General features: G+C 45.1%; 1 protein-coding gene and 1 long non-coding RNA gene across 14 annotated transcripts in view; one reads left to right on the top strand and one right to left on the bottom strand.

The window, feature by feature from the left end:
* The window catches only part of PAXIP1 (PAX interacting protein 1), a 47,958-nt gene extending 37,631 nt beyond the window's left edge, over positions 1 to 10,327 (top strand). For 3 of the 4 annotated variants that reach the window (XM_061198979.1, XM_061198980.1, XM_061198981.1), the window contains 7 exons: positions 1,053 to 1,182; positions 2,242 to 2,410; positions 7,882 to 7,982; positions 9,008 to 9,142; positions 9,230 to 9,305; positions 9,399 to 9,463; positions 9,896 to 10,327. In XM_061198979.1, coding sequence (XP_061054962.1) covers positions 1,053 to 1,182; positions 2,242 to 2,410; positions 7,882 to 7,982; positions 9,008 to 9,142; positions 9,230 to 9,305; positions 9,399 to 9,463; positions 9,896 to 9,907 — 688 coding nt within the window. In that variant the 3' untranslated portion in view covers positions 9,908 to 10,327. The remainder of the gene's footprint in view (positions 1 to 1,052; positions 1,183 to 2,241; positions 2,411 to 7,881; positions 7,983 to 9,007; positions 9,143 to 9,229; positions 9,306 to 9,398; positions 9,464 to 9,895) is intronic. The other variant, XM_061198977.1, reaches the window with a different exon arrangement.
* LOC133097000 (uncharacterized) lies at positions 86 to 27,443 on the bottom strand. 10 transcript variants are annotated; one of them, XR_009701927.1, is made up of 11 exons: positions 27,060 to 27,443; positions 26,348 to 26,533; positions 25,982 to 26,112; positions 24,530 to 25,018; positions 20,903 to 21,072; positions 11,415 to 11,574; positions 9,913 to 10,015; positions 9,655 to 9,824; positions 7,797 to 8,158; positions 6,787 to 6,893; positions 86 to 411 (listed from the first exon to the last, which is right to left on the bottom strand). It is a non-coding gene; the product is annotated as an uncharacterized LOC133097000 (long non-coding RNA). The 10 variants fall into 10 exon arrangements; XR_009701925.1 differs by having other exon boundaries at positions 26,013 to 26,112; XR_009701928.1 differs by lacking the exon at positions 24,530 to 25,018 and having other exon boundaries at positions 26,013 to 26,112.

The raw sequence follows: 27,443 nt of genomic DNA, 5'->3' as shown, positions 1-27,443 counted from the left end.
GATGAGCTTTTACAGGTTTGTTTTAGAAAATGGTGGCAGTTGGGAAAGTTCCTGAAATGTTCACAGTGAATAGGATTTGGAAGGATTTGCTGATTACATCACAGCTTTATTGCGGCACGTCTCATTTCGTTGCTGGAGAGAAACAGGGAATAGCCAGTGTTTTTTCCTTTCTTATTAAAAAAACAGTTGAATCTTCTCCTTTAACCAGAAGCGCGCCAGAACCCCCGGTGTGTAAAAACATGAGCTGCTGTGGTGGAACGGGGGTGGGGGACTGGGACCCGCTCCGGGCGTCCTCGGTGTGGCCCCGGGAGCCTGCGTCCCGACCCCTGACCCGGCGGGGTGGGAGGGACGGCGCCCCCTCGGCCGCGGGTCGGTGGGGGGTGGCGGTGTGCAGACCTGCGCTGGTCTCACCTGGTAGAGAGAAGCCGGCGGTTTCGTTAGAACCAGAGGCCCTCCAGCCACGCTAAGCGAGGGTCTTCCTCTCTCCCCGCTCCTCAGCCCTCCCTCCCGCCGTTCCCCACATCCACACAGTCTGGGAATTGTTGGATTTCTTAGTAAAAGCCTAATTATGTGATTATGTATGTCATTAAAATGCCACAAGTAAATTTTTTTTAATTGAATAGACTGTCTCAAATATAAGCTAAAAATAGGATTTGAGAAAATTTAAGGAAATGAAAAAGACAGGTTTAATTTAAAATGTGTGCTTGAGTCAAACAGCTTTGTTCTGTGCCTTCTGGGTTGAGACGGGGCAGATGGAAGACACAGGACTAGAGCCCTGGGGGGGGGGGTCTCCCGCTCTTCAGGACCAGCAAGGCCAGTGAGAGGGCGGGGTCGGGACTGAGGAGGAAGTGGAGCGTTGACTGGCTGCTGCCCTTGGAGATGCCACACAGAGTCCTTTTGGGGGTGGCTTTGTGTAAATGGTGGGAAAGAGAAAAAGAGCAGGTTAAGTCATTGCATTTTCCCTTTAAGGAAAGAAAACCCCACACACTTAAAGCTTGTTAAAGCTATTAAAATCCCCTGTTTGCTAAAGAACATTTTTAAGTAAATAATAGGCGTTCTTTTCTATGTGTATTTTATAGAATTGAAGATATACCACCTCCCACTAAGAAGTTAACACCAGAATTGACCCCTTTTGTGCTTTTCACTGGATTTGAGCCTGTTCAAGTTCAACAGTATATTAAGGTGAAATTTTATTCTATTTTGCATAAGGATTTTTAGGAATGTTCCTTTCTGTTTACATTTACTTTAGGCCAGCAGTCTAATTAAACTAACATTTAATCAGGAATATCGTGTTATAAGTGTTTACAGTGTGTATCTGTAAACTGCGGGTCATCATTACCTCATCATTGACTTCCCGCCTCATTCCTGCTACTGCTTCATACTTAGATACTCGCTTTCTTATTAGGAGAAAAACGATTTAGGTGAGTAGACCGAGAACCATTTCTATAATCATGTGAACATCATTAGCAAGGCCGCTCGGACATCATTTTCATAAAGACATTAGCTTAAAGGCGTAGTTGTGCCTCTTCAGGTTTTCTGATTGAATCCACAGTCTTTCAAGACTTGTTTTCTTGGGTAGGAGGGTAGGCCCAAGGGGCAGTGGTGTATTTGTGTATTTAGATAAATAAACTTCTTGGAAGTAACACCAGGAGGGATTATGGGATTTTGTTTTGTTATTTTGGGGACAGGGGAGGGTGATGGTTAAGAATATAAGTTGACCTGTATTACATGGATTCATACGGTTTACTTTTTTTTTTTTTTTAAGGAAAAGAAACAATTATAAATGCTATAAGTTTCGTATAATTTATTTTCTTTACTTTTAAATTTGAGTATAGTTAAAGAGATCATCTTTTATATGTTTATGTCTTCTCAGTCAATTCTTAGGTCATCATTTCTTAAAATTAGAGACAGTATTTTAACGTGCCTCAATAACACTAACACTCATTTCAGCTTAGAAAGCCTGGGCAGATTTGCTCCTTATGAAACGAGCTGCATTGTTTTCAGAATTTTACTTATTTATAGGGATGTCTTATTTAATCTTGATCTGCACAGCATTGATCAGGGAAATGTACATTGTCAAGCCTAGTTTTCACTTTCCGCCTACAATGGCGTGGGTTTGGTTTCACCAGCTGCACCATTTTCCGTGGCCGACAACTCTGTTCATAGTCTTAGACGCGTCCCAGGCCGTGTGTGGCTCCGTAGGCCCAGCTCTCACCTCTGGTCTGTGTGTGTGACCCCCAGAAGCTCTACATTCTTGGTGGGGAGGTCGCCGAGTCTGCACAGAAGTGCACCCACCTCATCTCCAGCAAGGTGACGCGCACCGTGAAGTTCCTGACGGCCATCTCCGTGGTGAAGCACGTCGTGACTCCGGAGTGGCTGGAGGAGTGTTTCAAGTGTCAGAAGTTCATAGGTGAGTAGCAGCGTCCGTACCTCAGTGAACTTACTTCAAGAAAAAACCTTTTAATTTGGCATTGTCTCCATTTTCATCCCAGCAAACGTCTAGTTCATTTTTTAACTCTGTTATTTATCCATGTAAATTCATAAACTTATTCCGCGTTCCAGTCATTTGATTGCTATCTTTGCATCTTACCATGAAATATAGAGGTTTTGGTAATTTGGAAGGTATCGGGGGAAGAATAAGCTCTGCATCCCTGCCGTGTTGTTTCCTGATGTGAGCGTATTTTGTTTGGAACGCTGGCTGTCGAATGAGATTCCACATGCAGTACAGCGCACGGCGGGGAGCCCGGCAACGTCCTGGGAACGTCGGGGCAGGTGGGAGGGTCAGCGCGTCCCTCCCTTGCCCGTCTCCCGCCGTCCAGGGCACCGAAAGTGAAATCCTGTTACTGGCAGTGACACTTAGAGATAGGTTTTTTCTTAGTGCACCCAGGTGTTTTTAGAACCTTGCTAATCAGCACAGAGCGAATATGATTCCAAGTGACTTTTCTCCGCGGAATAGATTTGCAGCTTTGTCTCACGTGTGTTTCCTCTGTGAGGGCACATCACAGCCCGTTGCCCTCAGGGCACTGGACAGCACTGTGCTTGCAGGCCGATTAAACAGCAAAAATCACTGACAAAAGCACAAAAACGTGAAGAAAGTAGCACTAAATGGACCACAGAAGGACCCTTGTTCTCAGAATGAGCTGACCCATGGCGAGCACCGCCGTGTCGGCCCCGGCGGGAAGCGCCACGTGGGCAGCTCTGCCACGGCCACAGAGAATTGGAAAGCACCACAGACGCTGGTTTTGAGGTTACAAATAAATTGTACCGAGTGGGCACAGTCACAAATACAAAATCCACAAATAACAAGGATCAACTATATTATGTAGTGTTTAGAAATTTTCAGTTGAGATTTTAGAAATTTTTTTCTTAAAAGATACTATGAAATATAAAACCTAACAATACGGGCAGAAGAAGAAAAATGTAGAAACAATACCATAAAAGTAGATTAGCTCTCAATTTTGTATGAGAGTTATAAAGTTCAGAATGAGAGAGTCTGTTCTTTAATTGAAATTTGAGTTGCTTAATTTATCAAGCTTACCAGTCTGTGAAAACAAACATTTTTTATCTGTTTATGAAAGTTATAACAATTCATATTTGATGGGCAGTTTTAGCTGACTTTCATTTCTTTATGGCCTTATTAATGTTTGCTGTGTTGATTTCTGAGGGTTTATAAGGTGGTTCTGGTCTTATTATAAACATTTAATATTCAATATTGAATAGTCAAACACATTTCATATTTGATCCCTCAAATTTCAGGATTTCTTAACTTTTCCAGATTGTCATATAGTTGGAATTACACAGGATGCGGCCTTTTCACGTTGGCTTCTTAGTCACATGCATTTATGTTTCCTCTGTGTCTTCTTAGCTCATGTCTTTTTAGCACCAAAGACTAGCCCACTGTCTGGATGGACCTCAGTTTATTTATCCACTCACCTACTGAAGGGCATCTTGGTTGCTTCCAAGTTTTGGCAATTACAAATAAAGCTGTGTTCTGTGTGCAGCTTTTGTGTGGATGTAAGTTTTCAACTCGTTTGGCTAAATACCAAGCAGTACGATTGCTGAATCATATGAGAGTAGGTTTAGTTTTGTAAGAAACCATCAAACTGTCTCCCAAAGTGTTGGTACCAGTTTGCTTTCCCATCAGCAGAGTTCCTGTTGCTCCACATCCTTGCCAGCATTTGGTGTTGTCAGTTTCTGACCATTTTAATAGTTGTGTGGTGGTACCTCATTTTTGTTTTAATTTGCATTTCCCTGATGACATACCATGTTAAGCGTGTTCTCATGTGTTTATTTGCTATCTGTATATCTTCTGTGGTCACGCATCTGTTCAGATCTTTTGTCCATTTTCTAACTAACTGGGTTCTCTTATTGTTGAGTTTTGAGAGTTCTTTGTATATTTTGGGTAACAAACAGTCCTTTATCAGATGCATCTTTTGCAAATATTTTCTCCCAGTCTGTGGCCTGTCTTCTCATTCTCTTGACATTGTCTTTGACAGAGTGGAAGTGTTCGATTTTAATGAAGTCCAGGTTGTCAGTTATTTCTTCCATGGATCATGCCTTTGGTTTTGTATCTAGTCATCGCTGTACCCAAAGCCATCTTGGTTTTCTCCTGTTATCTTTTAGGAGTTTTAGTTTTGTGTTTTACATTTAGATCTGTGTGGTCTGTTTTCAGTTACTTTTTGTGAAGGTGTAAGGTCTGTGTCTAGATTCAGTGTGTGAGTGTGTGTGTGTGGTGTGTGTGTGGGTGTGTGTGTTGTGTGTGTGGACATCCATTTGTCTGTCCCCTTGTGCTCGCTGCCTGTGCTTGTAGGCAGAGTGGGGGTCTGCACTGAGCTCTCCTGGTGTCCAACCATCTGTCCTTTCACCCAGGGCTTTACAGTGCGTCTGGAAGTCGGGTCCTCAGTCTCCCAGCTTTGCTCTTGAGTGAGTTGGCTGTGCTGTGTCTTTTGTGTTGTCATATAAACTTTAAAATCATTTAGCTGATTATCCACTAGTCATTTACTTTTAATACAGACTTGAGACATTTTGTTTTGCCAAAAGTTTACATTTTGAGGTTGTTCCTGAAATTTCTCAAGAAGAATACTAACCTTAGGTTATTAGTTCTGGCAGTTAGTATCTGAAATTTTGCATTCTGATTCATTTCTTACTTCTTTCCATCTTTTAACGTTTTATGGATTTTTTTAAAACCAATTTGGCTTTTGAATTAAAAAAAGTTTTTTGAAATGATCAATCACCCAGTTGCCTATATAGTACAGACATAGCTTCTTTTTCCTGACCCATTAGAGAGTCCGTTGCCCAAATAATGCTCCGTTATCCCCGGCACCTCAATGCGTGTTTCCTACAGAAAGGACGTTCTCGTAGATGGCGCGGCACGGCCACAGTCAGGAAATCAGCATCGATCCGTCGCTGCTGCCTCATCCTCACCCCCATTCAGATCCGCCTGTTGTCTCAGTGTCGCCCCTTAAGAGCACAAGGGCCTAGTTCTGAATCACACGTTGCGTTCAGTCTCCTCGAGTCTGGGAAGGGCCCCTTGGTCTGTTCTTGTCACTTGAAGATGTCTGGTCAGTTAGGTAGGTCGGTCACTGTACAGAACGCCCTCCGTCTGGTGTGTGTGCTGTCTCCTCCCGAGGGGGGGCAGGTGGCGTCTGTGGCGGGACCGTCACATGGCTGCCGTCTCCCCCCCTCCCCCCACTCGCATCCTGCCAGGGGCTGCACAGTGCGGGCTTGTCGTCCTGCGGGTGGTTTCACGGTGGTCCCTCGGCGCAGGTGCAAGCCGGCCAGGCTTCTTGACGAGTCATTTATGGGAAGCACTTTGAAACTTTGCAGATACTGCTGTTCCCTGTCTGTCAGACTTCTGATTTATTCCCTTATTTCCCCACGCGCTCTCCTTTTTATCTCGTTGTTATTGTCTTGTCGTCACCGACCCTCACATGGTCCCCACTGTGACCAGGGATTGCCGCTCAGGCTGGCTTCCGTGTCCACCTCTCCTGTCGGGTTGACCACGTGATGATAGCTTTTGGCAAAACGAGAATGTTCTGGGCTCCCCTTACGCTCTTCTGCCCTGGTTCCGCACCAGCGTTTTCCCAAGGATCCCCGAGTGCTTGCAGTGTAAACTGGGCGCGGACGGACGGTGCTCGTGGCCCTTGGGTGTTGCTCCTGCTGCAGCCTCTTCCCACTTCCTGTGTCTGTCTGGCCGATGCCAGTCTATCTGCCACCACGGGCTTCGTCCTCGTTTCCTCCCTCCCTTTGTCTGTGATCCGTTCTCCAACAACAGTGAGAAGCCCGGCTTCCAGTGTCCTAATGAACACGTTAACTTACTTACTTGATAAGCTGCACTGTACATAGTCAGCCCCACGTCGGCCACCGCTGCCCCCTGCACTGCAGCCCCGACTGGGCTCTGACGCCCTCGGGGCCGGACAGCTTTAAACCTGGATTGTTCAAGAAGGGGTAGGGGATAATTTTGGAATTTTGCATTTAATTTATATAGTTTGAGACACCAATTTTATAATCTCTTTCTGGAAGATGCATGTCCTTTGTGCTGCTGTGAAAAGTTTAATTTTCAGGTTGACTCTTTCTACAGACCCTTAGCAAGTTAATGTAACTCTGATGCTCCTTTTAGAAAACCAAAATGTCAGCATCTCCTCTGGGACAGGATTGTTTTAGCTACTTTGTTATATTTCAATGTCATCGTCTCCTCTTATCATAAATATTAACTACTTCTTGGTACTCCCTCATAGTTCTCCAGAAGGCATATCAACCTTGATTTTGCCGTGGACACTTACTTACATTTCAAATATATCACTTCAGGGACTTCCCTGGTGGTCCAGTGGTTAAGACTCCGTGCTCCCAATGCAGGGGGCCCAGGTGCAATCCCTGGTCTGGGAACTAGAGCCCTAAAAAAAAAAAAAAAAAAAAAAGATCCTGCATGCTGCAACTAAGACCTGGCACACCCTAAATAAATAAATATTTAATACAAAACAAATATATCACTGCATGCATGACAGTACATTTTTGTTCATTTTTTAATTCATATTTTTTTTAGAAATTCTTATCGTCTTCCACCTAAACCAGTACAGTGCCTTATTTATCTGCTGATGGCTGATCCATTTTGTATTTCTAGCAGTTGTTAAATTTCAGCGTTTCTTTAGTGACATGATTGCTCTTGCCCAGTGGTCCTTGAGCTCAGAATGGTTTTTACATTTTTAAGGCATTGTTTCAAAAAAAGAAGGGCATGTAACAAAAGTATATGGCCTACAACGTGTGTCATCTGACTGACCCCGACCCTAGACTCTCCCTGCTTTGGGCTGTGTTACACAGTTTGGTTATTATGATGAAATGAAGAAGAAATGATTTTCTGAACGAGATGCATTTCATAAGATTAAAATATTTTGTGATCTTTACCTTTTGACAAATTAGATATTTCTTAATTAAAATTCTTAAATCGTCAAAATTTGGTAAAACCATTCTTTATAAATTGCCGTACATATTCATAGATTTAAAAGGAACGTGTTTGTTTTTAGTAAATCTCAGCTAATTGAGTCTAATGGCTCTGGAGCCAGGACTGGAGCTCTTGCCCTGGGTCTGTGGGCCTGCAGAGCTGTGAGTGCCCTGGGACCGTGTGACATCACAGCTGAGGGGTGTGGAGGGGCCAGAGCTCTCAGTATGCTAAGAAACACTGACCGAGGAGGGACAGTGTCTTCGGCCTGTTTTCAGGAGAAAAGTAACTGACAAATACAACAGGTGAGGCTTTTGCTCCCAGGTGTCACAGGTAACTGTGAGCCGTGAATCACACGCACCTGCCTGGGGGCGGCCTGGTGCGGGTGGCACTGTGCGTCCCGGGCGCCGTGCACCGTTCGCACGGTGGGCTGTTCTCTTTTCCAGATGAGCAGAACTACCTTCTCCGAGACGCCGAGGCCGAGGTGCTTTTCTCCTTCAGTCTGGAGGAGTCCTTGAGGAGGGCACGCGTGTCTCCGCTCTTCAAGGTACGCTTGGAAGGGAAGTGAGATGAGGCCCCCGGACGCAACAGGTGCTACAGCTGTGGGCGACAGCGAGGGCCTCCGGGGAGCCGGGCCCCCGTCCCCTCTGCACGGGCGGTCCTCCTCGCGCGCGGTGTTTCTGGAGGTCTTCGGCATCTGCAGAGTCCTGCTGTTTACCACAGCTAAAAGAATCCATACAAAGTTAAATAAATAGATTAGAGGTATGCATTACAAATACCCGGTTCAAAGAGTCATGTGTATGAATAGGTAGGAGACATTTAAATTGATTTTTTTGCTTTTAACAAACAACTTACATTACTTACTTAATACTATTCTCATTAAATGTATACTCAGCTAGAGAATGGGGACCATTCTTGGGAACATATTAATTGAATCTGTGCCTAATAATTCTAGGCTAGAATATTTATTTGTTAGATAAGATAGAACACTCTGGAAAATTGTCTTTGTATCAAACAGTGGCTCAGTAAATTAATAAAGATAATCTTTTTTTTTTACCCTTCTTAAGGAGCCAATTTAGGAATCAGAAATGATTTGCAATACTGAGTTAAGAGTATTTTACCTAAGATAGTCTGATTTTTCTAAATATTTGAGGAGTTTAAAACAAAATAGTATTTTGGGTACACTTAGGAGCAAGGGTGTTAGAAAATTTTAACCAGCAAAATCACTTCCTGTTCTGTCTGAGCTTTACAGTTTAGAATTTTACAGAAGTTGAGAAAATGTCCCTATTCTTGCTTTTACCGCAGAGTACTTCATGTCTTTTAGGAATATAAGTTCTAGTTGCTGTCAACAAGTATAGGTCGTACCTAACATATGAAAGTGCTGAAGTTATTTCCAAATTTACACGCCTGGAGTCCCCCAGGCCCACTTCAGGTTGGGACTAGCAGGGGCTAGTACGTGTATCCCCATGAAATTAGACATTTTGTCAAAAATCTCAGGGTAGAATGAGAAATTGCGTACACTAAAAATTCAATTTAAAAAACATAATACCCATATTTTCATTTTATTTTTAGGCGAAATATTTTTACATCACTCCTGGAATCTGCCCGAGTCTTTCAACTATGAAAGCGATTGTGGAATGTGCAGGAGGGAAAGTACTGTCTAAACAGCCGTCTTTCCGGAAACTCATGGAACATAAGCAAAATAAGGTGGACAGAAGTAAAATACGCTGTTGAATTCATCGTCGTCACGTATACGAGCCGTTGTTTAGTAACCAATGATTTTCTTTTCATTAGAGTTTGTCAGAAATAATTTTAATATCCTGTGAAAATGACCTTCACTTGTGTCGAGAATATTTTGCCAGAGGAATAGGTACGGTTTATTCCTCTTGCTCTGTATTGAGAGTGTGTCGGTACACACACAGCAGTGCATTTGTTTAACGGTTTTTGTTTTCATTCCTTTCAGACGTTCACAATGCAGAGTTTGTTCTGACTGGCGTGCTCACACAGACACTGGACTACGAATCATATCCTTTGAAAGACAGACGTGTGGCGCAGCAAGCCTCTCGTCGTTAACACCGGAGCCGTGTGTGCTCCGTGTCTCCACGAATTAGGGAATTTTTGCCAGGGTTGGTGATAAAAGTGATAAAAGACCCCTTACATTTTTGGAGATTTTGTTTTTATACGATATGTGCTCTTACCTCTCTCCAGGTTTTTCCTACCTTTGGGTGATTGGTGGGTGTCATCTCAGGGCCCCTCTTCTTGCGTCTGTAGCCTGAAAGGAGCCTGAGTCACTCTGCCCCAGGACGGTTGGAGCCCCGGGTGGATGGCTCAGAGTCGCAGGGGTTGGCGAGGGCTTGGGCGCCCGAAGCACACCACCTCAGCGTGCGGCCTGTATTGGATGCTGCCACTAGTTTGCATTGTGTTTGTTTGGAAGTTATTTTCCTCAACAAGCTTACATATAAATTTAACTGACGCACCTGCGCTGGTGCCTGGAGCCCGGCGCACGGGTCTGGCTGTGTCAGCTGCCGGATGGAGCGGCCCCCGCTCCCTTCAGAGACACCCTTGTTTTCCAGCTGCTTTCTTCGGGGACAAGCATTTTAAAGCAGGAAGACAAATATATTAAATATACTGCATCTTATTAAGATGTGCAATTTTATTCTGATGAAACATAAATTATGTTTTGTATTATATGACTTTAAGAGCCCACATTAGGTTTTATGATTCATTTGCCGGGTTTTTAAATGTTTTCACAATACTGTTAATGGAACTTTAGCTGCAAATAAAACGGTGTAAATAAAGACCTTGCTATCTCTAAATTATGAATGTTAAAGATTTGAAATGTTTTGTACTTTTATTTTTATTTCTTACACTCTTTTCTTTTATATTGATATCTTGCCCACATTTTAAATAAATGTACTTTTGAACTTAGAATTGAGTGGTCCTTTGTTATTACACCTTTTTTGTTTAAACTGGATCCCATTTTAAGTAATTTCAAGGCAAAATATTTTCTAGTAAATTTTCTCCTAAAGAAATAATTTCTGGAAGGTAGCCATTTTCTGTCAAGGTAATAAGTAAATTCCTGGGCAGAGGCATATTCAGAATATTTCGCAATTACTACAAACAGGTACCAACCAGCCAGAATCATTAATACCACAAAAACCCATATATATATCCCGCTTCTATTCCAGGTATGGTTCTAATACACGTCCTGTTGGGTTGTAGGTACAGAAGCATACTGGAGACTATCTTATCAGTAACTACTAACATATGAATATATAATACACTACATTTATTAGTATATTCAAGAACGATACTGTCACAGAGGGTCGGCACCGCCCTCACGTCACTGCTCATCAGGTGTGTTCCTGAAACACTGGATTTGCCTCCACAGCAATGTCTGAGATGTCTCCCTAGTAGTTGTGATCTACTCCAAAGTCTACTCGCCAGTTGCACAGTCTCTACAGTTTAATTCTTGAACACAGTTTAAGTGGAGCACGTGTATTAAAAAAGTTAGTGAACTCCCCATCCCAGGAATTCTCAGCATTCCCGTAAGGCTCTGACGTTGGTTACACACATTGAAGACATCATTACTTTAGGTGTTCTCCCAACTCTGATGGTGGAACCACATGGAGTTACTCCTACCAATGGGAAGGAAATCGCCCACGACTTCATAATTTTAAAGTGAGGCTCAACACCTTCAACCTTACCTGTGCCGTCTCTAAAGCCTTGACCTGTGGCAACTTCCCAGCGACCCAGCTGCTGCCGTGTGGGTACACCTTCACTCTCTCTCAACATGAGTGATTGATACGCTGATTGTCTACTGGAAACATTTATCTGTTGAGCTCTTTAAAATACACCCGAACAGCAGTTTTCTTCAGATGTACCACATGCTGGCACTTGTATTTTTAACAAACTATCTCAAACTGTGTGTACATTTTAGCTCATACTTTTGTACCTAAGCAAACTTAGGGATACTTACCTGTAGAACTGACCTTTTCTCCTCACGTACAACAGGTGGAATGAGTGTTGATATGAAATAATTTAGAATCTGTAAAATCCCAGAAGTACAGAAGAGTTTCATAAGTTGGAACAAAATCTTGATCGCAAAGTATTCAGAATACGGCCCTCCTTCTTACACCCTTGAAGAAAAGTGAAGATAATGATGGAATAAAGGCCTTCTGGGTAGAGTATATGCATCTGTTCAGTCTTCAGTGGAGACGGGGTTTGTTTAACCAACATGCAAGTATGACTGATTTGATTAACCTTTCAATGAGTGTTTTTTCCAAAAGCTGCCAAGAATAATCCTTAAAAACTCCAGGAGCTGTCTGCAGCCAACTGGCTTGCACAGCTGCTAAGCATTGATTTGGTGGCTCAGAGGAAGTTACATGTGAACATTTAAGAATAAAGTAAATCAACTTCTTAGAGAAGTTGATTACATTAGAAAATTATTTCTCCTAGGAATAGAAGTCTTTCACTTAGTCCTGTTGTTTTCGTCTGGCTCAAGGTTTTTTAATAGAAATGCAAACCACATACGTAATTTTAAAGTTTCTGGTAGCCACAGTAAAACTTTTAGATTTAGTTTCTAAAATTTTATTTAACATATCTAAAATATTGTTTCATTTACAAGTAATATTTTTAATTGAGTTTTACTCTTTTTTCTCTTTTTATATTTCATACCACTTACAGTTTAAAAAGATTTATATACCCAAGTTATTCTAAGGGTAAGGTGTTTTCCAGTAACTGAGTGCCTTTTTAAAATTAATTTTTATTGGAGTAGAGTTGATTTACAATGTCGTGTTAGTTTCAGGTATACAGCAAAGTGAATCAGTTATACATATACACATATCCACTCTTCTTTAGATTCTTTTCCCATATAGGTCATTACAGAGTACTGAATAGAGTTCTCTGTGCCGTACAGTAGGTTATTATCTATTTTATATATAGTAGTGTGTGTCCGTCAATCCCAATCTCCCAATTTATCCCTCCCCCACCAGTGTTAATTTTAAGTTAAAATTCACGAAACTGAGATTGACAGCTCAGCTCCTCACTCGCGCCAGGCGCGTTTCCAGTGCCCGGTGACCGGGCACAGCTGGTCACCTGTGAGGAGTGTGAGCCGTCTGTATCCCGTCTCACTCTGCAAATAAGGGTGGAAGAGATGTGAGCGCCACTGAAGACGACATACGTGCTGCATCCAAATAAGCCCAGGATCGTGTCTCTGTGCAGACAAAAGCACAGGACTTTGAATCAAGAATCAAGATGGCGGAATAGAAAGACATGGAGCTCTCCCCCTCCCACAAATACATCGGAAGAGGGACTTCCCTGGTGGCACAGTGGTTAAGAATCCACCTGCCAATGCAGGGGACACGGGTTCGAGCCCTGGTCCGGGAAGATCCCACATGCTGTGGAGCAACTAAGCCCATGCACCACAACTACTGAGCCTGCGCTCTAGAGCCCGCGAGCCACAACTACTGAGCCCGTGAGCCACAACTACTGAGCCCGCGCACCTAGAGCCTATGCTCTGCAACGAGAAGCCACCGCAATAAGAAGCCCGTACACCGCAACGAAGAGTAGCCCCCGCTCGCTGCAACTAGAGGAAGCCCACCCACAGCAATGAAGACCCAATGCAGCCAAAAATAATAAATTTATTAAAAAAAAATACATCGGAAGTACATCTACACGTGGAGCAGCTCTCACAGAGCACCTGCCGAGCCCTGGCAGAGAATCTCAGACACCCAGAAGCGCAAGGAAGATCTCCACGTAACCCCGTAGGATGAAGGGAAAAAAGGAAGCAGGACAGGACCTGCGCCCCTGGGAGGGAGCTGCGAAAGAGGAAAGGTTCCCGCACCCTGGGAAGACCCTCGCTCACGGGGAGATCAGCCAGGACAGAAAGGGGGCTTCAGAGGCTCAGAGGAGAGTGAGGCAGCCGGTGTGCGGCAGGCAGAAGAGAGAGACCAGCACAGAGGGTCCGTGCTACTTTCCCTGCAGACCCCAGCCTGAAACACACACCTGCTGGTACGTGTGGGGTTTGGGGGCGGCTGAAACTCAGGCTTCAGAGGACAGACCGGGGCAGGGAGAGGACTGGGGTCGGCTGCGTGGACACAGCCTGAAGGGGCTGGAGTGCAGTATGGGCTGCGCGGAAGAAGCCCAACCTGCCATAGAAGCGAAGTGCCATTGGTAAGGGGCACATGAAGGGAAGGGTGGGGCCCCCCAGAGCAGCCTCACTGCGTGCTCACAGCCAGCTCACATTGCCGTTGGAACCCCGCTGTTAACACGCGTGCAAAGGGAGGGGCGGGCCCCCCAGAGCAGCCTCTTCCTCCGTGCTCAGCCGACACGGCGCTGCCTTCACCGGCTCTGGGAGCACGCGCAAGAGCCAGTGGGCTGTCCACACACCGAGGCGGGGCTGAAATCAGAGCCCTCTCCCTGTGGCTGTACAATCCACAGATCTGTGCCACTGCCGCCAGCTCTGCAAACTCAGTGCTGAGTGGACAATGGGCGCTTCCGTGGCTGGGACAGGCCTGGCCTTAGCAGCTGTGGGCTCTGTGTGGGTGCACACGTGGGGCGGGGCCGGGGTCTGGGCTGCTTCCGTAGCTCCCACGGCAGGTCTAGGTGCGTAACTACTGCAGTCCTGGTACCCGACTTCAGTGGACCTGCACTGGTGGTTTTGTGAACACAGTGCCTGAGGGACACCAGGGCCAACTGCCTACATCCCCACCATGGAGGCGAGGCCGAGAGGAGTGCCAACAACAGTGCATTTTGGGAGCCCACGCAATGGGTGACAGGTGACACCAGGCAGCGTGCTCCGCACACAGGGACTGCTCCAGCGGGGGAACACTCAGTGGCTCCTCTCCCAGTGGCAGCACTCCAATCCTGCCCACCCCACACTGCAGCTTAAAAACGGATCCAGGGGCTTCTGCTCCAACAGCTGGGAGCAGACCCTGCCCCCAACAGGGCAGTGACAACCACAGAGCAAAGAGGAGGCCCCGCTCAACATCTGGGCAGGCTCTGGTCACCACAACACCAGTCACACCCCCCTTTCAAGGGGATGACAGCCAGGACACACTGAGGAAAGAGGCGGCAGGCATCCGTACTCAAAACATCCCTCGCACCAAAAATATTAAACCTATGCAAGCTACACAGGGAAACTCCCACATAAAAATAGCCCTCCAAGACCACAGTAGATAATTGTTGCTCCTAAACTCATAGAGAAGCATAAATAAAATGAAGAAGCAGAGGAATCGCTCCCAGTTAAAAGGTCAAGAGAATTCCCCTGAAAGAAAAATGAAACAGACCTCTTCAGTCTAATAGACACCAAATTCAAAAAGGAGATAATGAAAATACTAAAGGAATTAAGAAGGGCTATTGATAGAGATGCAGATTACTGTTATCAAGGAACTAGAAACTATAAAGAGGAACCAAAAAAAAATTAGAAAACTCATTTGCCAAGATGAAAGCTAAGCTTAAGGCAATAAAAGGCAGATTGAATAATGAAGAACGAATAAGTGATCTGGAAGACAGAATAATGGAAATCATCTAATCAGAACAGCAGACAGAAAGCCAAATGAAAAAAAAAAAAATGAAAGCAATATAAGAGACCTATGGGATAATATAAAGCGTGCCAATCTACACATAATAGGGACCCCAGAAGGAGAAGAAAGAGAAACGGGGACCGAAAATGTATTTGAAGAAATTACGGCTGAAAACTTCCCAAACCGAAAGAAGGAAACAGATATCCACATATAGGAAGCACAAAGGTCCCAAACAAGATGAACCCAAACAGACCTACACCAAGACATAATTAAAATGGCAAAAGTTAAAGAAAGGTCTCTAAAGGCAGCAAGAGAAAAACAAAGAGTTAATGACAAGGGAACCCCATAAGGCTATCAGCTGATTTCTCTACAGAAACATTACAGGCCAGAAGGGAGAGGGAAGATATATTCAAAGTCCTGAAAGGGAAAAATCTGCAACCTAGGATACTCTACCCAGCAAGATCATCATTTAGAATAGGAGAAAGAATTTCTCAGACAAGCAAAAACTAAAAGAATACAGCAATACTAAACCTGTCCTAAAGGAAATATTGAAAGGTCTTCTCTAAATAGAAAAGAAGCAAGCATCTATAGGAAAGAAAATCACAATTGGAAAGTAAATCACTTAAATAAGCCAGTAGACAGATTTTTAAAAAATTAAAAAATAAGATTTCTGTGAAAGCAATGACAACCACAATGAACAGCAAAAGGATAGGCATGCAGATGTAGAAGAGGACATCAAAATCATAAAATGTGGGGAAGGAGAGTAAGAAAATGTATATATATATTTTTCAGAATGTGTTTGAGTCTATATGACTACCAGTCTAAAGCAAATAGATATTGGAAGGGGTTAACATACTTGAAAAACAGGGTAGCCACAAATCAAAAACATATAATAGATTCACAAAAACCAAAGAAGAGAACACAAGCATAATACAAAAGAAGATCAAACTCAAAAAGAAAAGAACAAAGAAGAAATACAAAATCAATTCGAAAACAAGGTTTAAAATGGCAATAAATACATATTGATAATTACCTTAAATGTCAATGGACTAAATGCTCCAATCAAAAGAGACAGTGGCAGACTGGATAAAAAAAACATGAGCCTCCAACATGCTGCCTACAAGAGACCCACTATAGGGCAAAGGACACAGATTGAAAGCGAGGGGCTGGAAAAAGATGTCTTGTCATTGCATGAAATGACAAGAAAGCAAGGGAAGCCATACTCTCATATCAGACAAAATAGACTTTAAAACAAAGGCTATAAAGAAAGATAAAGAAGGACACTATATAATGATAAAAAGGATCAATACAAGAAGAGGATATTACACTCATCAACATATATGCACCTAATATGGAAGCACCCAAATACATAAAACAAATACTAACAAAGGGCGAAACTGACAGGAATACAATAATAGCAGGAGAATTTAACACCCCACTCACATCAATGGACAGATCTTCTAGACAGAAAATAAGGCAACAGAGATTGTAAATGATACAATAGAACAGTTAGACTAATGATATTTTCAGGACATTAGATTAAGAAAAAACAAAGAACAACAACAACAAAAAACAGAACACACATTCTTTTCAAGTGCACATGGAACATTCTCTAGGATTGACCACATACTAGGGCACAAAACAAGCCTCAACAAATTTAAGAGTATAGAGTTTATTTCAGCATCTTTTCTGACCACAGTTGCATGAAACTAGAAATCAACCACAGAAAAACAAGAAAAATAAATGATTACATGGAGACTAAGCAACATGTTACTAAAAAACCAATGGGTCAATGATGAAATCAAGAAGTAAATTTAAAAATACCTTGAGACAAATGACAATGAAAACACAACCATACAAAATCTATGGGATGCAGCAAAAGCAGTTCTTGGAAGTTCATAGCAATACAGACCCTCTTCAAGAAACAAGAAGAATCTTAGACTTCCCTGGTGGCACAGTGGTTAAGAATCCGCCTGCCAATGCAGGGGACAAGGGTTCGAGCCCTGGTCTGGGAAGATCCCACATGCCGCGGAGCAACTAAGCCCGTGCACCACAACTACTGAGCCTGTGTTCTAGAGCCCATGAGCCACAACTACTGAAGCCCGCGGGCCTAGAGCCCGTGCTCCACAACAAGAGAAGCCACAGCAATGAGAAGCCCATGCACCGCAATGAAGGGTAGCCCCCTGCTCACCGCAACTAGAGAAAGCCCGCGTGCAGCCAATGAAGACCCAACGCAGCCAAAAATAACTAAATAAATTTATTTTTAAAAATTAAAAAAATTTTAAAAAGAAACAAGAAAAATCTCAAATAAAAAGCCTAACCCACCACCTAGAAGAATTAGAAAAAGAACAGACAAAACCTAAAGTCAAAAAAAAAACCCAAAAAACCTAAAGTCAGCAGAAGGAAGGAAACAATAGAGATCAGAGAGGAAGTAGAGATTAAAAAGCAATAGAAAAAAAATCAATAAAACCAAGAGCTGGTTCTTTGAAAGGGTAAACAAAATTGACAAACCTCTGGCCAGGCTCACCAAGAAAAGAGAGAGGACCCAAATACAATAAATAAAAGAGGAGAAATTACAACCGATACCACAGAAAACCATACGAAACCATAAGAGAATACTATGAACAAATATGCCAACCAACTGGACAACCTAGAAGAAATGGACAAGTTTCTAGAAACATAAAGCCCACCAAAACTGAATCAAGAAGATAATTTGAACAGACCTATCACTGGAAGTGAAATAGAATCTGTAATAATAATAATAATAATAACAACTCTCTACAAAAGTCCAAGACCAGATGGCTTCACAGGCAAATTCTACCAAGCACACAAAGAAAAACTTAAACCAATCATTCTCAAACTCTTCCAAAAGACTGAAGAGGAGGGAACACTCCCAAAGACATTCTATGAAGCCACCATCACCCCAATACCAAAACCAGACAAGGACACTACCAAAAAAGAAAATTACAGGCCAATATGTTTGAATATGATTGAAAAATTCTCAACAAAACATTAGCAAACAGAATCCAACAACACATAAAAAAAGATCATACCCATGACCAAGCTGGATTCATCCCAGGGTCACAAGGATGGTTCAACATATGCAAAAATCAATGTAATACACCACATCAACAAAAGACCAAAAACCACATGATCATCTCAATGGATGCAGAAAAAGCATTTGATAAAATTCAACATCCATTCATGATTTAAAAAAAAATGCTTACAAAAGTGGGTATAGAGGGAACATTTCAACGTAACAAAAGCTATTTATGACAAACCAACAGCCAACATAATACTCAACGGTGAAAACCTAAAAGCATTCTTGTTAAGATCTGGAACAAGACAAGGATGCCCACTCTCACCACTGCTATTCAAAAGAGTATTGGAAGTCCTAACCACAGCAATCAGACAAGAAATAAAAAGGTATCCAAATTGGTAGGTAAGAGGTAAAATTGTCATTATATTCATATAACATGATATATATAGAAAACTCTAAAGACTCCATACAAAAACTACTAGAACTAATAAATGAATTCAGCAAGGTAGCAGGATACAAGATTAACACACAGAAGTTGGTTGCATTTTTTACATTAACAATGAAATATCAGAAAGGGAATGTAAAAAACGATCCTGTTGAAAGTCACATCAAAAAATACTTAGGAATAAATCTGACCAATGAGGTGAAAGACTTATGGGCTGAGAACTATAAAACATTAATGAAGGAAACTGAAGAGGATTCAAAGAAATGGAAGGATATCCCATGCTCTTGGACTGGAAGAATTAACATTGTTAAAATGGCTGTACTACCCAAAGCAATCTATAGATTTAATGCAATCCCTATCAAATTACCCATGACATTTTTCACAGAACTAGAACAAATAATTCTAAAATTTACATGGAACCATAAAAGACCCAAAATATTCCCAAAGCAATCCTGAGGAAAAAGAACAAAGCAGGAGATGTAACCCTCCCAGACTTCAGACAACACTACAAAGCTACAGTAATCAAAACAGCACATGGTACTGGCACACAAACAGATATATGGACCAATGGAACACAACAGAGATCCCAGAAATAAACCCACACACCTACAGTCAATTAATCTTCGACCAAGGAGGCAAGAATTTACAATGAGAAAAAGACAGTTGGGAAAGTTGGACAGCCACATGTAAATCAATGAAGTTAGAACACACCCTCACACCATACGCAAAAATAAACTCAAAATGGCTTAAAGACTTAAACATAAGACATGACACCATAAAACTCCTAGAAGAGAACACAGGGAAAACATTCTCTGACATAAAAGGTACCAATGTTTTCTTAGGTCAGCCTCCCAAGGCAGTAGAAATAAAAGCAAAAACAAACAAATGGGACCTAATCAAACATAAGCTTTTGCACAGCAAAGGAAACTGTAAACAAAAAGACAACCTACGGACTGGGAGAAAATATTTGCAAATGATGCAACTGACAAGGGATTAATGTCCAAAATACACAACAGCTCATAAAACTCAATATAAAAAAAAAATGGGAAGAAGATCTAAATAGATATTTCTCTAAAGTAGACATACAGATGGCCAACAGGCACATGAAAAGATGCTCAGCATCGCTAGTTATCAGAAAAATGCAAACCAAGACTACGATTTACCACCTCACACAGGTCAGAATGGCCATCATCAAAAAGTCTGTAAATAACAAATGCTGCAGAGGGTGTGGAGTAAAGGGAACCCTCCTACACTGTTGGTGGGAATGTAAATTGGTTCAGCCACTGTGGAGAACAGTATGGAGGCGCCTCAAAAAACTGAAAATAGAGCCACCATACGTTCCAGCAATCCCATTCCTGGGCATATATGTGGAGAAAACTCTAATTCGAAAAGATACATGCTCTCCAGTGTTCATAGCAGCACTATTTACAATAGCCAGGGCATGGAAGCCACCTAAATGTCCATCAACAGATGAATGGATAGAGATGTGCTATATATACACAGTGGAATACTACTCAGCCATAAAAAGGAATGAAATAATGCCATTTGCAGCAACATAGATGGACCTTGAGATTATCATACTAAGTGAAGTCAGGCAGAGAAAGACAAATACCACATGATATCACTTACATGTGGAATCTAAAATACGGCACAAATGAGCTTATCTGTGAAACAGAAACAGACTCACAGACATAGGGAACAGACTTGTGGTTGCCAAGGGGCAGGGAGGTGGGGGAGGGATGCACTGGGAGTTGGGATTCGCAGATGTAAGCTATTATATATAGAATGGATAAACAAGGTCCTACGGTAGAGCACAGGGAACTGTATTCCATATCCTGTGATAAACCATGATGGAAAAGAATGCATTTATGTGTATAACTGAATCACTCTGCTGTACAGCAGAAATTAACACAACGTTGTAAATCAACTATATTTCCATAAGATAATTTTTTTTTTAAAAAGTACGTTTCCCCTTGTATGTGACAGATCACCTGTGGCGGACTAGGCACTGAGGAGAAACGTGGAAGAAGTAACGAGCATCCTCGCTCTCCAGGGGTTTTACAGTCTCATCAGGAAAAGTTTACATGTCTTAATCCTGCAAATACTTAGTAATTAAGAAAAATACTTTAGTAACAGCCACACAACACTACTTAAATATTGTAGCGCAGAAAAGAACGAGGCTGATGAGACAACTACCCTCACCTCTAAACCACGTGCTACTCAGTTCCTGAAATTACCTAATTTTGTTGAATTAAAAAGCGCTCAAGCAAAGGTCTACATTTGTGGGGAGTCTCGCTGTCTCCTGCACACCTTGCATGGATCTCAACCTGTCCCAGGCGACCTGCTCTCTCCTGCCGCTCCTCACTCACTCATCTGCCGTGTTCTGGTCACACTCGGCCACAAGCATGTCCCCTTCAACTGTCCCCTCCTGTCTGTGCCTCCTGTCTGTGCCTCACCTGCTTCGTTCACTCGGCTGCGCAGACGTTCACGCTGCTACATCCCCGTCACCGTCACCGCCGGCGGACTCCTGTCCCTCCCGGAAATCTGAACAGGCTTCTAGTTGCCTCCGGGCCTCCGGTCTCTTCCCTTTCCCAGTGTCCTCCAGACTTTTGCAAGAGCAATTTATCTGCAATAGAATTCTGGTTGTCACATGCCTGCTAGAAAGAGGGAAGGACCCAAATTGTGATGTTTCACATCTTTCTTAATCTCTTGTGACATCCTCACCCCACCCCCTCATTCCCAGCGGTCACACGGGTTTCCTCGCTGCTCCTTGTACGAGGGAACTCCCATTCCCACCTGGCAAGCTTCCCTCCTCACTAAGGCCTGTAAAGCTTTTCCTGATGCTCCCAGGCTGTCTCTGTAGCTTCTTCCTCTTCATAACTTTAGCGCTGTGACACAGTATAACAAATGCCGCGGAGATGGCACTAAGTTACTCTTCAATCTATTTCTCCACTGCTGTGACAAAGCACAAGCAGCAACAACAACAAAAAAACGTATCAGTTGGACCACGTCAAAACTTAAAACCTTAGTGTTTCAAAAGGCACAACAGAGTAAAAAGGCAGCCCATAGGATGGGGGAAACATTGCAAGCCTGCACCTGATAAGGGGCTAATATCCAGAATATAAAAAGAACTACTACAACTCAACAAAAAGACAACCTGATTTTAAAATGAGCAAAGGACCTAAGTGTCCACTGACAGATGAATGGATAAAGAAGATGTGGCACATATATACAATGGAGTATTACTCAGCCATAAAAGGAAACGAAATTGAGTTATTTGTAGTGAGGTGGATGGACCTAGAGACTGTCATACAGAGTGAAGTAAGTCAGAAAGAGAAAAACAAATACCATATACTAACACATATATATGGAATCTTAAAAAAAAAAAAAAGGATCTGAAGAACCTAGGGGCGGGACAGGAATAAAGACGCAGACGTAGAGAATGGACTTGAGGACACGGGGAGGGGGAAGGGTAAACTGGGACGAAGTGAGAGAGTGGCATGGACATATATACACTACCAAACGTAAAACAGATAGCTAGTGGGAAGCAGCCGCATAGCACAGGGAGATCAGCTCGGTGCTTTGTGACCACCTAGAGGGGTGGGATGGGGGGGTGGGAGGGAGGGAGACGCAAGAGGGAGGAGCTATGGGGATATATGTATATGTGTAGCTGATTCACTTTGTTATAAAGCAGAAACTAACACACCATTGTAAAGCAATTATACTCCAATAAAGATGTTAAAAAATAAATAAGTAAATAAAATAAAATGAGCAAAGGACTTGAACAGACATTTCTCCACAGAAGATGTATAAACGGCCACTAAGCACAAGAAAAGATGCTCACCATCACTGATCACCAGGGAAAAGCAAAACTACGAGACACCCCCTCACACCCATCAGGATGGCCACCATCCAAAAACAAAACAAAAATCACAGTAGGGGCTTCCCTGGTGGCGCAGTGGTTGAGAGTCTGCCTGCCAATGCAGGGGACACGGGTTCGAGCCCTGGTCTGGGAGGATCCCACATGCCACAGAGCAACTGGGCCCGTGAGCCACAACAACTGAGCCTGCGCGTCTGGAGCCTGTGCTCCGCAACAAGAGAGGCCGCGGCAGTGAAAGGCCCGCGCACCGCGATTAAGAGTGGCCTCCCCTCGCCACAACTAGAGAAAGCCCTCGCACAGAAACGAAGACCCAACACAGCCAAAAATAAATTAATTTAAAAAAAAAATCACAGTAAGTGTTGGTGCGGATGTGGAGAAATTGGCACCCTATGCACCGTTGGCAGAAACATAAAACGGTACAGCCATGGCGGAAAGCATTAGGGTAGCTCCTCACATTTTTTAAAAAGGATTACCACATGATCCAGCAATTCTACTGGGTATGCACCCCAAAGAACTGAAAGCAAGGTCCCCATGAGACCTGTATACATGTTCGTAGCAGCGTTATTCACAAAAACCAAAAACTGGAAGCAAACCGAGTGCATCCCCACTGATGTATAAACAAAACATGGTCCATACATACACCAGAATACGATTCAGCCTTAAAAATGAAGGAAGTTCTGAAAGGAAGGAAAAAATTCAGGAAATTCAATGTGGCTGAACCTTGAGGATGTAACACTAAGTGAAATAAGCCCGTCACAAAAGGGCAAATGCTTTAAGATTCTACTCACATGAGGTGCCTGGAGAGGTCAAATTCACAGAGGCAGGAAGTAGATGGTGGGGGCCAGGGGCTGGGGGTGGGGGATGAAGGGGAAGCTAGTGTTTAATGGGGACAGAGTTTCAGTTTGGGACGATGGAAAGTTCTGGAGATGGGTGGTGACGATGGCCACAAAACATTGTGAATGTACCTAATGCCGCTTAATTGTACACTTAAAAGTAGCTAAAATGGGAAGTTATATGTGTATTTCACAATTTTTAAAAAAGAGAAAAAGGAGACAACGCTAGTTAAGCCAGCGAGCGGTGAAGAGATCGGAAAGATTCTACCGTGGGCACCTTCTTCTGTCCTCGAGACTGTTACTGAACGCTCTTAAACCAAGTTTTCAAAACCGCAAATCCACACGTAGAATTAAATTATAACCAAATGTATCAGAGAGTGCACGTGCGTGCATGTCCACATTTTTCTGTAGCTTCCATCACATCCGAAAAGGGTTTTGACCCAGAAAAGAGCCAGCATTTACTGTGCTAAACCAAAGAACAATGGCTGGAGAAGCAGTTCTGGAGAAACAGGAGGAGGCCCTCTGAATAGCTGGGGCTCCACAAAAGCAACGAGAACCCATCAATGGTCAAAACATCAATGGTCAAAACCAACTTTCAATGGTCAAAACAAACTTTCAGACTTTGGAGGCTGGGCTGTCTGTCCACTGAGCTGCGTAGGGCTTTGGTTTTAGGTTTCAAAGCTCTCGGGCTTCTGAGGTTATGTATCTAGATCTTAGAGGCCAAGGTGACACACTGAGACCGTCACTGCTGGAAAGGGGGAGCTGGGGTGGGAGGAGAGGAGGCCCTGTGGAGAGAGGCAGTTCTCCTCTGTGACTCAGCCCAAGTCACCCGGTTAGGGACGGCAGCCCCGCCTGAAACAGCACTGCAGGCACCCAGCACCAGGAGGGCCCGGCTGCCTAGGGTGCAGGCGTGAGAACCCGTCCCATAGACACGCACGTCGGGACGGAGGCACGTGGGTCGCAAAGCTCCGTCGTGTAACTGTTGGCTGTCTTGCGGCGTGTTTGTTCTCTGACGTTTGGAGTGAGTGGCAGGGGCTCCAAGCTGGTCCCTGGGCCCCGGAAGGAAGGGGAGGAGGGGCTAGTGCCCTGGGGGGCGGTCCTGACGCCCAGGAAGGAGGGTGGGGATGCTTTCTCCCGCAGTGAGGTGCTCTGTGAGAATTCTGTTGCACAGCTGCCCGACGAGGCAGCGAGTTGGGAGGTGAGCACAGGATGACGCACGCTCCGTGGGCAACGTCTGATGACCTGGTGGTCCCGAGGAGCCACGGCAGCCAAAGCGCCCGGCCCCTCCAGAGGGCAGCGCGGGCAGCCCTGCTCGGGTCCCCGTGTGCCCACAGCTTCCCACTGGGACCTTCCGCGGGGCCGGTGCCCACCCGAAAGCAGCCTGCGCAGCTCCTGGACTCCTTTCCATCACTGGGCAGGGGAAACGTGCCTCCATTCGCGTCCTGGACAGAGGGAAGGTCCGCTCTCCTGGGGATGTGCAGAGGCTTCAGGGAAGCAGATGGGTCTCTGCAGACGGGCTGCGCCACCCTGGCTGTTGGGGGCCTCACGGCTCCATTCCCAGTGTCACGTCCCATCGGCGTGACAGGAGCATCACACCGGACGTACTGCACGTCTCCCGGGTCCTCGTCCCCCTGACACCGAGCAGAGGACTGTCCCCGCCAGCGTACAGCGGCCTCCTGCTTCCCTCTGGGCCTGGGACCATGAGCGGAACAGAGAAGGAGACGCGTCTGACCTCTGCTGCCTCCCTGACCCCGGGCGGTCAGGCTCAAGGGCACCGCAGGCCCGACCCAGAGCCCAGAGCCCGTGCGGAGAAGCCCGGAGAGTTCTGAGAACGAGGCAGCTGCCTTGCTGTGCGCAATCTGGGGAAAAGACGGGATTTTATAAGGTCATTACTGAGACCCACAGATCCATCTTAACAAGAACAACAAAACAGGCCCCCATCCCAGTCACGTCTTGAGTGCGACCTTCCAGAATTCGAGACCTAAACTCCAGCATCACCTGCACCTTAGACTAACTCGCCGCCAGCGTGACACGCCAGACAGGTGTGTCAGAGACAGGGGCGTGGCTTGCACTGACACAGATTGACAACTGCTAACGTGTTGTTTGAGCACCATTTGTACACTTTCCCAGCAGTAGTCTTCTCTTTCTGATGACTTTATTGCAGCGCCTGCCCTGGAGAGGTAATGGTGAACAGAGCACGGGGCACCTCCCCCGAAATTGCTTAAAAACAAAACAAAACAAAACCAATACAACACCCCCAGCTGTCCTGATTATTTTTAGTCGGGATTTATCATTGGTAAACTTTGCTTTGCATATGCATGTAAGATACTTGGTTTTTATTTCAATTTGCTATTTTCGGATTTTTTCCTAATACAGAAATTAGGTATGATTGTCATCATCACCATCACCTGGTATCATTAGACAACAGAATGAAGATGATGCCAGTCTTGGATTGTGGACAGTGACACTTCTCTTCCTTACAATAATGTCCTTTTCTATGGAAAGTTATCTAGAGAAGGAATGATAGACAGCATGCTAATTATGTTGGCACCTAGACACACAGACACACACACACACTATTTTCCCCAGAAAAACGCTTGAACGTTTGAAAGCCACTGCCTGTATATAATAAGAAACAAAGTTATTTTCTGAGTGTGGATACAATAGTATCAGAGTTTAAGAACCGGTGACAAGATGGCACAATTCACAGCTCTTTTTCACAGCTGGTAAAGCTCATTTCAACAGCCCAGGAAAACCAGCAACACAGTTGCTCTGGGATCAGTGAAGCGCAGGAAACAAAAGCAGCCTCTTTCGAGTAATACCTTAAAATGGAGCATGGACGAGGGGGCCTACCCGCTAATCTTGAAGATGGTTACATCACCAGATTTCAGCACAGATCGACGAGTTTACAGATGCCGGTCAACTGCTCAGTTAACAGCCCTGGTCGCACTCCCTGAGAAGAAGCGCCTGTAAGAACACTGCTTGTCCCGAAAGAAGAGCCACAGAAACCGCAGGGACCATGCACTCCAAGTGTCAGTGAACATCTCGGAGCAGGAAGCCCTGGCGGAGGGCACAGCCCCTGTGAGGGGAGGGCTGCAGGGCCCCCCTGAACGCCCCAAGACCTGGGCAAGGCGTGTTATTCACGGAGAAGCCCCAAATGAGGAAATTCTGCCTGAAGCCAACATTACCTGATGTTTCCAAAACCACGAACTAGTTCAGGTGGCGCAGAGTCAGCGGCCCCGAGCTGCAGTGTCCCTGTGCAGTTGGTACCCAACCAGGTTCCTCTTGGCTGATGCACAGCAAGCCAAACGCCGAGACGCCCGGGTCTGTTGGCGAGGCGGCCAAGCCAGGAGATAGGAGGGCAAATCTCAGCTCTGCGTCCCGGAAGGGAAGGGAAAGGGCTCGGGTTATTTACGCGATAACGAATAAAGAAGCAGGGCCACCTGAGGCGTGGGGAGCGCGGGGAAAGGTGACGATTGGAGAAAGGTGCGGGACTCCTGCGCAGGCGTAGCTGGGCTACAGGCCCCTGCACGGTCTAGAGGGCGCTCGGCGGGCCCTCGCGCAGGCCCGGCTCGGGAATCGGTGGTCCCATCCGGCCCCAACCAGCTCAGCTCCAACTGGACGCAGCTGATTCCAAGTTGCCGGGAAACAACCCGGGCAAACAGCTTATTGCTTAGGCTACGTGCTGCCTGGTGGACACGCAAGTCTTAACTGACCTTGAGTAGTGAGGGCAGGTGAAAAGGATTTGACTCGTGACCCACGGATTCGCAGTCAGATGTCTGGGCTGCAGGTGGCCTGTGGCAGCTGTACGGTCATGGGGGGGTCTGGGCATCCCCCTCCACCCAAGGCCACGACCCGCCGCTGGTACCCCAGGCGTTCTCCGGGACCTTGGGCGCTCACCAGTCGGCCTGGAAATGGAATCCAGGCACAGGCTGCAGGCAGGGACACGGCCCTGGGGTGGAGGGCGAATCTGCCCTGCTGGGATCTCGAGTTTTCCTTAGTCCCCAGCTGTTTCCTCACCCCAAGGAGGCCCGTGATAGGGACTCGACGATCGATCACCAAGGCGGGCGGGGTCCCCGAGCAGGTCCTGGGCGAGCGAGGCCTCTCCTGCCCGCCCCCCGGTCCCCAGCTCCGGAGCACGAGGCGGCGGCCGGGAGGAATGAGCCGGACTGAGCCGAGAGCCGGCGGTCGCTGCCCGGGGCGGGGTGGCCCCCAAGTGCCCGCCGCTGCCCTCAGGCCGGGCTCCCTTCGCGGGCCGCAGCTCTGACTCAGGCCTGCGTCCTC

Source organism: Eubalaena glacialis, chromosome 8, assembly GCF_028564815.1.
Source record: "Eubalaena glacialis isolate mEubGla1 chromosome 8, mEubGla1.1.hap2.+ XY, whole genome shotgun sequence".
Lineage (NCBI taxonomy): Eukaryota > Metazoa > Chordata > Mammalia > Artiodactyla > Balaenidae > Eubalaena > Eubalaena glacialis.
This window is presented reverse-complemented; position numbering and strand designations above follow the sequence as displayed.